Source organism: Polyodon spathula, chromosome 3 (assembly GCF_017654505.1).
Source record: "Polyodon spathula isolate WHYD16114869_AA chromosome 3, ASM1765450v1, whole genome shotgun sequence".
NCBI classification, from domain to species: domain Eukaryota; kingdom Metazoa; phylum Chordata; class Actinopteri; order Acipenseriformes; family Polyodontidae; genus Polyodon; species Polyodon spathula.
This window is the reverse complement of record NC_054536.1, coordinates 89985792-89996992: the sequence shown is the minus strand read 5'-3', so window position 1 is coordinate 89996992 and position 11201 is coordinate 89985792. Positions and strand designations below refer to the sequence as shown.

The window sequence follows — 11201 nt, the reverse complement described above, 5'->3', positions numbered from 1 at the left end:
AGAAACCTAAATAACATAGTTGGTTCTATATTTTTTTCTTGTAGTCTATGGACCTCCATCTGAAATAGCAAGTTATATAAACAATATTCTGTGCATGCCTCTTATACCTTAGGGAAAAACAATTAACAATTAACTATTCCCGTTGACCTTTAGGAAGAACATATTTTCAAAATGAATAAAAATGGTATTTACTCTCACCAACATGTTACTGTACTGTAAATAGTATTGATACTGTGGGGCTGCTTTAACAATTACTTGCAATTATTATCAGCAGTAATTTCCTATACAATTGATGCAAACAATGGTGGATGCCATTACCACCACTTTCAATTCTGAAATTCAGAATAAACTAAACCTGGCGTTTTGAACACTTAAAATACAGTTAAGAGATTTACAGAGACCCTGCCACCTGGGATTGGAGAAATAAAGTCATATCAAGGATAAAACTGCCACCAGCTCTTGTTGCCAGATTGACGTCAGTCAGGCTCAGTATTTTTTAACTAGACCTTTTTTAGCAGCAATTATTATAGAGAGATGTCCAATTTTATCCTATTTGAATGCATTACGGTCGTTTTGGACACAAATCTAAGAACACTGAAAAGTGCTTTCCCGTAATACTGGCAATAACCTTGCAATTTACCTGTTCCTCTCTGTTACATAAACACTGACAATAACCTTGCAATTTACCTGTTCCTCTTCGTTATATAAACACTGACAATAACCTTGCAATTTACCTGTTCCTCTCCGTTATATAAACACTGACAATAACCTTGCAATTTACCTGTTCCTCTCTGTTATATAAACACTGACAATAACCTTACAATTTACCTGTTCCTCTCTGTTGGTAATTCAGTGTAAATAGATTCAGGACCGCGCTGGTAGGATGTGTATTCTTACACAGTGAGAGGGTGTGCTATTAATTCAGTGTAAATAGATTCAGGATCGATCGGGTAGGATGTGTATTCTTACACAGTGAGAGGGTGTGCTATTAATTCAGTGTAAATAGATTCAGGATCGCGCTGGTAGGATGTGTATTCTTACACAGTGAGAGGGTGTGCTATTAATTCAGTGTAAATAGATTCAGGATCGATCGGGTAGGATGTGTATTCTTACACAGTGAGAGGGTGTGCTATTAATTCAGTGTAAATAGATTCAGGATCGCGCTGGTAGGATGTGTATTCTTACACAGTGAGAGGGTGTGCTATTAATTCAGTGTAAATAGATTCAGGATCGATCGGGTAGGATGTGTATTCTTACACAGTGAGAGGGTGTGCTATTAATTCAGTGTAAATAGATTCAGGATCGCGCTGGTAGGATGTGTATTCTTACACAGTGAGAGGGTGTGCTATTAATTCAGTGTAAATAGATTCAGGATCGCGCTGGTAGGATGTGTATTCTTACACAGTGAGAGGGTGTGCTATTAATTCAGTGTAAATAGATTCAGGATCGCGCTGGTAGGATGTGTATTCTTACACAGTGAGAGGGTGTGCTATTAATTCAGTGTAAATAGATTCAGGACCGCGCTGGTAGGATGTGTATTCTTACACAGTGAGAGGGTGTGCTATTAATTCAGTGTAAATAGATTCAGGATCGATCAGGTAGGATGTGTATTCTTACACAGTGAGAGGGTGTGCTATTAATTCAGTGTAAATAGATTCAGGATCGCGATGGTAGGATGTGTATTCTTACACAGTGAGAGGGTGTGCTATTAGTTCAGTGTAAATAGATTCAGGATCGCGATGGTAGGATGTGTATTCTTACACAGTGAGAGGGTGTGCTATTAATTCAGTGTAAATAGATTCAGGATCGCGCTGGTAGGATGTGTATTCTTACACAGTGAGAGGGTGTGCTATTAATTCAGTGTAAATAGATTCAGGATCGATCGGGTAGGATGTGTATTCTTACACAGTGAGAGGGTGTGCTATTAATTCAGTGTAAATAGATTCAGGACCGCGCTGGTAGGATGTGTATTCTTACACAGTGAGAGGGTGTGCTATTAATTCAGTGTAAATAGATTCAGGATCGCGCTGGTAGGATGTGTATTCTTACACAGTGAGAGGGTGTGCTATTAATTCAGTGTAAATAGATTCAGGATCGCGCTGGTAGGATGTGTATTCTTACACAGTGAGAGGGTGTGCTATTAATTCAGTGTAAATAGATTCAGGATCGATCAGGTAGGATGTGTATTCTTACACAGTGAGAGGGTGTGCTATTAATTCAGTGTAAATAGATTCAGGATCGCGCTGGTAGGATGTGTATTCTTACACAGTGAGAGGGTGTGCTATTAATTCAGTGTAAATAGATTCAGGATCGATCGGGTAGGATGTGTATTCTTACACAGTGAGAGGGTGTGCTATTAATTCAGTGTAAATAGATTCAGGATCGCGCTGGTAGGATGTGTATTCTTACACAGTGAGAGGGTGTGCTATTAATTCAGTGTAAATAGATTCAGGATCGATCGGGTAGGATGTGTATTCTTACACAGTGAGAGGGTGTGCTATTAATTCAGTGTAAATAGATTCAGGATCGATCGGGTAGGATGTGTATTCTTACACAGTGAGAGGGTGTGCTATTAATTCAGTGTAAATAGATTCAGGATCGCGCTGGTAGGATGTGTATTCTTACACAGTGAGAGGGTGTGCTATTAATTCAGTGTAAATAGATTCAGGATCGATCTGGTAGGATGTGTATTCTTACACAGTGAGAGGGTGTGCTATTAATTCAGTGTAAATAGATTCAGGATCGCGCTGGTAGGATGTGTATTCTTACACAGTGAGAGGGTGTGCTATTAATTCAGTGTAAATAGATTCAGGATCGATCTGGTAGGATGTGTATTCTTACACAGTGAGAGGGTGTGCTATTAATTCAGTGTAAATAGATTCAGGATCGATCGGGTAGGATGTGTATTCTTACACAGTGAGAGGGTGTGCTATTAATTCAGTGTAAATAGATTCAGGATCGCGCTGGTAGGATGTGTATTCTTACACAGTGAGAGGGTGTGCTATTAATTCAGTGTAAATAGATTCAGGATCGCGCTGGTAGGATGTGTATTCTTACACAGTGAGAGGGTGTGCTATTAATTCAGTGTAAATAGATTCAGGATCGCGATGGTAGGATGTGTATTCTTACACAGTGAGAGGGTGTGCTATTAATTCAGTGTAAATAGATTCAGGATCGCGCTGGTAGGATGTGTATTCTTACACAGTGAGAGGGTGTGCTATTAATTCAGTGTAAATAGATTCAGGATCGCGATGGTAGGATGTGTATTCTTACACAGTGAGAGGGTGTGCTATTAATTCAGTGTAAATAGATTCAGGATCGCGCTGGTAGGATGTGTATTCTTACACAGTGAGAGGGTGTGCTATTAATTCAGTGTAAATAGATTCAGGATCGCGCTGGTAGGATGTGTATTCTTACACAGTGAGAGGGTGTGCTATTAATTCAGTGTAAATAGATTCAGGATCGCGCTGGTAGGATGTGTATTCTTACACAGTGAGAGGGTGTGCTATTAATTCAGTGTAAATAGATTCAGGATCGCGCTGGTAGGATGTGTATTCTTACACAGTGAGAGGGTGTGCTATTAATTCAGTGTAAATAGATTCAGGATCGCGCTGGTAGGATGTGTATTCTTACACAGTGAGAGGGTGTGCTATTAATTCAGTGTAAATAGATTCAGGATCGCGCTGGTAGGATGTGTATTCTTACACAGTGAGAGGGTGTGCTATTAATTCAGTGTAAATAGATTCAGGATCGCGCTGGTAGGATGTGTATTCTTACACAGTGAGAGGGTGTGCTATTAATTCAGTGTAAATAGATTCAGGACCGCGCTGGTAGGATGTGTATTCTTACACAGTGAGAGGGTGTGCTATTAATTCAGTGTAAATAGATTCAGGATCGATCTGGTAGGATGTGTATTCTTACACAGTGAGAGGGTGTGCTATTAATTCAGTGTAAATAGATTCAGGATCGCGATGGTAGGATGTGTATTCTTACACAGTGAGAGGGTGTGCTATTAATTCAGTGTAAATAGATTCAGGATCGCGCTGGTAGGATGTGTATTCTTACACAGTGAGAGGGTGTGCTATTAATTCAGTGTAAATAGATTCAGGATCGCGCTGGTAGGATGTGTATTCTTACACAGTGAGAGGGTGTGCTATTAATTCAGTGTAAATAGATTCAGGACCGCGCTGGTAGGATGTGTATTCTTACACAGTGAGAGGGTGTGCTATTAATTCAGTGTAAATAGATTCAGGACCGCGCTGGTAGGATGTGTATTCTTACACAGTGAGAGGGTGTGCTATTAATTCAGTGTAAATAGATTCAGGACCGCGCTGGTAGGATGTGTATTCTTACACAGTGAGAGGGTGTGCTATTAATTCAGTGTAAATAGATTCAGGATCGATCAGGTAGGATGTGTATTCTTACACAGTGAGAGGGTGTGCTATTAATTCAGTGTAAATAGATTCAGGATCGCGCTGGTAGGATGTGTATTCTTACACAGTGAGAGGGTGTGCTATTAATTCAGTGTAAATAGATTCAGGACCGCGCTGGTAGGATGTGTATTCTTACACAGTGAGAGGGTGTGCTATTAATTCAGTGTAAATAGATTCAGGATCGCGCTGGTAGGATGTGTATTCTTACACAGTGAGAGGGTGTGCTATTAATTCAGTGTAAATAGATTCAGGATCGCGCTGGTAGGATGTGTATTCTTACACAGTGAGAGGGTGTGCTATTAATTCAGTGTAAATAGATTCAGGACCGCGCTGGTAGGATGTGTATTCTTACACAGTGAGAGGGTGTGCTATTAATTCAGTGTAAATAGATTCAGGACCGCGCTGGTAGGATGTGTATTCTTACACAGTGAGAGGGTGTGCTATTAATTCAGTGTAAATAGATTCAGGACTGCGCTGGTAGGATGTGTATTCTTACACAGTGAGAGGGTGTGCTATTAATTCAGTGTAAATAGATTCAGGACCGCGCTGGTAGGAGGTGTATTCTTACACAGTGAGTGATCTGGAAAGAGTTGCTGTTGATTCATTGGGATCCTTCAAGAGCCAAATGGGTACCGTTCCTAAAATATGTCATTATTTCTAACTAGATGAGCATTGATGGTCTGGATACATTTCTGATGCAGGTCAGAATAATCTGCCCAGATACATCTAACCAAAATATTTCAGATGTATAAAACAGATAGTTAGTTTTTAACTTGGCCTCTCTTGTAGCCATGATGTCTTTATATGGCTTATGCTTTAATTGTTTATTTTGTTACATTCATAGTTTCCAGGCATGTTTAAGGGGTGATGCTTTATTTTAAGGAGAGTTTGTTTATTAATTGTTAATGTCATTGCTGGGGCGTATTACAAGGTAATAATTGAACTCCCAAGTCCAAAAATGAGAATGAGGGTGTGACATCCTCAGCCGTGCTTTACTTACCATTCTGTTGCTGAGTAATTACAGAACAGCTGACATCCATAGAACACCTTGGGAGAGCAGGGTCCAGTGCCCAGTAGTTGCATAACTGTTAAAAACTTAACAGCACAAAAAGGTTGTTCATTGTTTTGTTAATAGTTAGTTAAAATAATCTAGTTATGAAATAATCAGAAATGTCAGCTGAAACTGGTAGGTTTTAGAATGTACTTTTACTGAGCTGATAATTTCACATTACACACAGACAGCTCTTTAAATTAAAATGAGCTCACAGGGCAGATAAATATAATTAGCCAGGATTCACTTTAGACGGACCAATCAGGCGCTTCCTTTAACAATGAGGCTGATCGCCAGATCTTGACTGCTAGAGAAAGGTTTGTGGTATGATTATAGCTGAAGGAGGTTCTATATCACTTAGCTTTTTTGCTCTAACACATTCAAAATATTTCACAACACAATTACAACCTTGCTTGATATGAAGTGAATGGATTCCACGGGTCAGAGTGTGTAAATAGTGCCTGCAACACCTCCTTTCATATCTTGCTGAAGGGAATTTAGATTGTACACTGCACAATGAAATAAGATGTTTTTGAAATGGAAGTTGAGGTATTTAGTAGGTTTCGACAGTTTTACATAAGCAGCTCTCAACTAAACATTTTTTCAGAAAAAAATATTTAAATGGATCTGTCTAAAAATGATGGCATGCACTAATCTAGTCTGTCAGCAGCAAAGTGCTTCAGTGCTACTGTAACAATTTATGGTTTTAAACAATAATAATAATAACATTTTTGTGTAGCACCTTTCATAGTGGACCACCATCACAAAGCTCTTTACAGAGATGGGTTATGAACTGTGCATTATATGAAGAGTCACTTTCAATAGGACATTGATTTAACATCTTGGCCACAGGATGGAGCACAGGGAGGTTAAGTGACTTGTTTAGGATCAAACAGCAAGTCAGTCAGTGGCCGAGGTGGGATTTGAAGCGGTGACCTTCTGGTTAAAGGCCTTAGACGTTAACCACTGGACCTCACTTCTGCAACCCACTTCGCAATGAAGATTAATTGGCAACCTCCATTACTGTTGCCCTCCCAGTCCTCTTTCTACCCGTGGAACCTATGCTACAGTGGTGACCGAGCTACTGGACCCTGGAAGTCGGACAGCACTTGTTGGCCCCTGACCAAAAGTGCTCTGGAGTAGGATGAGACTAAATTTCAGATGTGCTCCACCCTAACTCTGCCGGAAAGCAATGACCTCTGCAACGCTACCTGTGGGTCCCCAGCCAGGATCGGAAGCATGGTGCAACTTTTTGCCTGTCATCGAACATCAGAAAATATACGAATGACAGAAGGCTATTTGACCCATCTCAGCTCAAACAGTTCTGAGTAACTGATTGATTTTAAAACTTTATCAAATTGGGTCTTGAAGAATCAAAGTGATTCTGCCTCAACAACATGACTAGGTAACTCATTCCATATCCTCATCACTCTCTGTGGAAGAGCTGTCTCCTTTCCTCTGTCTTCACTTAATTTCCAATAGTGTCCTCTGGTCCTGGTTTCTGTACATTTTGTAGTGTACAATATACTTTATAGAGGGGTATAACATTCTGTACTATATTAAATTCTGTATTTTATCCAGTATTTCTAAAAGGTATTTTTAAAGCTGATAGGAATGCATACATTCATAATTCAGATTTTTAATGACAAAATTCACAGTACAATCTTACTTTATGGCCACCTCAGTAAAAATGCCACCTTCTGATTTACTCCTATTAACAGTAACAGAAGGCCACCATCAGCAGTCCCAAACCTATCAAGGCCCTGTTAATTGACCTCTCTAACAAGACCAGCATGCTGTGAAACTACCACATCCTCTGACAACTTGGATGACTGGCACATTTGATTTAGATTAAATATATTAGACAATAAAACAGTCTGCTTTGAAAAAACTAAAACAAGTAGTAAGATGTTTTGACCAGTGTTTTGCAGGTATGCTCCTTGCAGCAATGGGATTTCATTGGGGTCCTGACTGGCCTCGATAGCTGGATTCTGTTACATGAATGAAATTCGTTAATTAAAGGTAATGTAGTATAACAGAATACCATTGCAAAGTTAGGTTATGATTTTTTTTATTAACAATGGCACAAATAATTAACAAGTCTTAAAGAATACAACTGCATGTTCAATCTATTTGTAATGAATTTTAATAGCACAAAAGCAATTTCACTATACAAATAATATTCTTCTATATTGTAGTTGGAATGCACGAATCATTTATTTAAATAAATGTGTATATATACAATATGGTGCAGGATGTTTTTCTACAGAGTTCTCTGTGGTGGCTGCATGCAGTGTTTCTCTTTGGAAGTCTGACTGCATTTGGTTGTCAGTGTTCTAGCGTGAAATGTAAAATGATAATGTAGACACAATGAAGAGCGTGGTTTCATCACCACATGGAAGGGTCTTCATATCTGCAAAACAAATAGACAACAATCAATAAATGCAAATAAGGTAACACTTTCCATTAAGTGTCTCTAACTACACAATAACACAGTAATCACACATAGGGCTGTGTAGTTACAACTCAGCAACATGCTTAATCACACAATTAAAAATTATGGCAGATACACACACATCAATAATAATAATAATATTTAATAAAGTTACTGCATTTAGATCTTCATTTCTTAAACCTTTTTATTGAGCTGAGGAATTTTTTTTTCAGCATTTAGATTCACCACTATCAGTTGAATAGACCTCAAGTCAATGTGTGTCAAAGTGACAGAAATGCCCATTTTAATGAACATTGAAATATTAGTACTCGTGTGAGGGGTAACCTAGCTGGAATGACCGCAATGCATTTCTCCCAGTTTTTCTTATTTACCTTGGTCTTGGGATTCTTTCCTGACTTTCCTTCCACAGAAGGTCAGAAAACAGAGTCTCTGGACTGGACCTCTTCCCATACCTGGAGAAAGATAATGGGAATATGCTAGCAATGCTACAGCCAAACATCCAGTTACTTCAACAACCTATTAGAATTCACAATAACGGAGCATAGTTGGGAAACTACTTCAGTAATGATGTCATGCCTTTCAATGGTATAATGTAGGAATATAGGAGAGATGTAAAAAAATGTAGGCTTCTGATAGTCTTTCCATAGTCTTTCCATTGCCTCTTGTTTGTCAGCAAATGAGGAACTGAGTGAGAACTATACATCCACTATATAGTCTCATTATCTACAGTCTACACAGCAAAATGACCTGGTACTAGAATGATCAGATGCATCCACTCCAGTCCATCTGGTTAGTCAGGTTACCTGGTTGAGGTAACCTGTTTTTCCTTAATGCATGGATTGATATCTTCTAGCAAGTAAAAGAATGACAAACTAATCTACAGGTTAAATGTGTCTGTTTTTAATTGAATGAATGCATGGTAAACTCTGTGACACGAAAACCAATGCCCTATTCACACTTCCATTACAATGTGGGATTATCACATGTTGAAAACCTAATTGTGAATGAATAAGATCAATTGTTTAGAAATTGAATACACTTAAATACAATTGAATGAAGTGGTTCTGCAATGCCGTTGCTTTCACACAAGAGTTCTGGAAGCTTTTGAAATTCCAATTTCAAAAGCCATTAGACATAGTCTTCTAACAAGAAGCATCAAAAACAAATAATATTCTCATTTAGTTTTCAGAAAGCAGCTGTTTTTGGAAAACTTTAAATTAAATATATGCACTAACTGACCCAATAAGGTAACAGCTGGCATTTAAAAAAAAAAAAAAAGCCCAATGTGTTTTGTAAAATGTAAAAAAAGATTAACATTAACATAAGCACATTTTTATTACATATTTACTATTCGATACAAGTTTATCATGTGATTTAAGGAGATGTTTCAAAAATATGTCAATTAATGTTCAACTTTTGAAGTTTAAGGGTGCTTAACAGAGGTACTGTATACTGTAGTTTTGAGGCTGTTTCATAAGCTTGCATTAAATATACATATAAATTAAATGATGTGTAGCAAATGTGGCATCCTGATACTATTTTAAATAAAGTGATATAGGAGTCATTTTGAGTATGACTTTGGAATATCTCCAGCTACAGTAAGTATGGAATGAAAGTACATTAACAATATTGGAAATGTTATCAAATTCTGTTAATAACTGAACTACTTGACATATGGATTGGGCATGCCAGTTTAAAAAAAAAAAAAGTTGTGTAACTCATGTCAATCATTTAAATGTGTAAATGGCAGCACATGTAGCTATATTTAACCATTCAGTTTTCTTGACAATTAGGAATTTATTTGAGATACTGCAAATATTTCGTACTGATTTGAATTGTTTAATCTTTTAGTATAGCCTAACTGGAATTATTTTAATGTATACACAATTATTGTTAATTTAGAAAAATGTGGGAAAAAATGTGTTAATAATAATAAATAATAATAATAATAATAATAATAATAATAATAATAATAATAATAATATAATAATCTCATACTCAAATATTTGTTGTATTAGTAAAGATTATAATTTATGATGAATGAATATATGTATAGTGCATATTTCTTAAAGAAACGGTAGATTTATTGGGTCCTTTTCGCAAAACTAAGGACTGTTTAAATTAATGTTGCGTTAATTATTTCTTAAGCCTATTGAAATTGTTTTAAATTGAGTCACTTCTATTAGTCCTGTATATGCTTGTCTTTCCTTTACCTGTGTATAATCCGAGGAGTTCATGCAAATGCGGTCGGATATTCCCGATTAGCACACTTACCTCTGCCGCGTAATAAGATTGATGTAGTGCCTCAGAGCTGAATAATATTTGGCCATGTCTTCAGCAGGCGCCTGTTCTCCAGGATTGTCGGGTTTCGACGGGTACGCATCCGCAAGCGTTCCGACATAGATCAGAGTGCAGAAGGCAAAAGCCAAGGTAGCCAGCCACAGTCTCAGGTTCGCACGCATCTTTAGGAGTAATACAGCACAAAGGAACAAGAAATTAATACATAAAAACGAAGAGATAAAGCAACAGTAAATGAAAAATACCAGGTGTTCCTACACCAGGAGTATCTCAATAAATTAACTCACGTGTCTTATTGTAAATAGTTTTTGTCCCTGAAGTTTTCAATACCATTTTGGTTTCCCAAATAACCGGGGTTATTAATATATGATAAGTTGTCTCCACCAAAACCTAGCAACTACTGTAGAATTCACCCGCGACACTCTCTGTTATGTGACAATCGATTATACTCCAAAACAAGACGAATGGAATAGAAAGTCTAAAACAATACAGCGAGTTAAGTAGAAGGAGATATGAGAAATCAGTGCACTCACATTCAGTTATGTTGCTAGATATGGTTGCCTCTCTTCTGCGCGGTCGGGTACCGATATAAGGTCCTCTGTGTTCTCTGACTACATTCAGAAATTCTTTGGTTTTTATATGCAAGTCTTTAAGTAAAAGGAGGGGGCTCTGTCCCAATCACGCTTCAATTCTCTTATCACATTCCAGCGAAAGGAAAATATACGTCAGAGAATGAGCTGTCGCCGATAGAGCTTTGATAAAAGTGATTGCTTTCCTGCAGTAAGTGTGAAACATATTTTATTCACTTCTAAATACCTACGTTTTGTTCCAAGTAGTATAGTTAACAGAATAAACTGAAATGGGAACAGTGTTTTTGTGCCAGTTTTTGCTACTGCAGTAGTAAAAAACATTATGATTGCGGACAGATGACAATCTTATAGCCGCGGGAACCAATTATCATTTT

General features: G+C 37.7%; 1 protein-coding gene across 1 annotated transcript; it reads right to left on the bottom strand.

Annotated features, from left to right (window-relative positions):
- Positions 1–7573: 7573 nt before the first annotated feature.
- On the bottom strand, positions 7574–10846 carry LOC121308808 (pro-neuropeptide Y-like). The gene is made up of 4 exons (XM_041241455.1): positions 10771–10846; positions 10214–10401; positions 8311–8391; positions 7574–7897 (listed from the first exon to the last, which is right to left on the bottom strand). The coding sequence occupies exons 2-4, from the start codon at positions 10399–10401 to the stop codon at positions 7873–7875; spliced, it is 294 nt and encodes a 97-aa protein (XP_041097389.1). The 5' UTR covers positions 10771–10846; the 3' UTR covers positions 7574–7872.
- Positions 10847–11201: the final 355 nt, after the last annotated feature.

What these genes read in the sequence shown, in the direction of transcription:
- LOC121308808 (XM_041241455.1), bottom strand. Translation starts at nt 10,401, where the DNA reads ATGCGTGCGAACCTGAGACTGTGGCTGGCTACCTTGGCTTTTGCCTTC. An exon ending in AATCTTATTACGCGGCAGAG is followed by an intron (nt 8,392 to 10,213) that starts GTAAGTGTGCTA and finishes ATCTTTCTCCAG; the next exon opens with GTATGGGAAGAGGTCCAGTC. An exon ending in GAAAGAATCCCAAGACCAAG is followed by an intron (nt 7,898 to 8,310) that starts GTAAATAAGAAA and finishes TTTGTTTTGCAG; the next exon opens with ATATGAAGACCCTTCCATGT.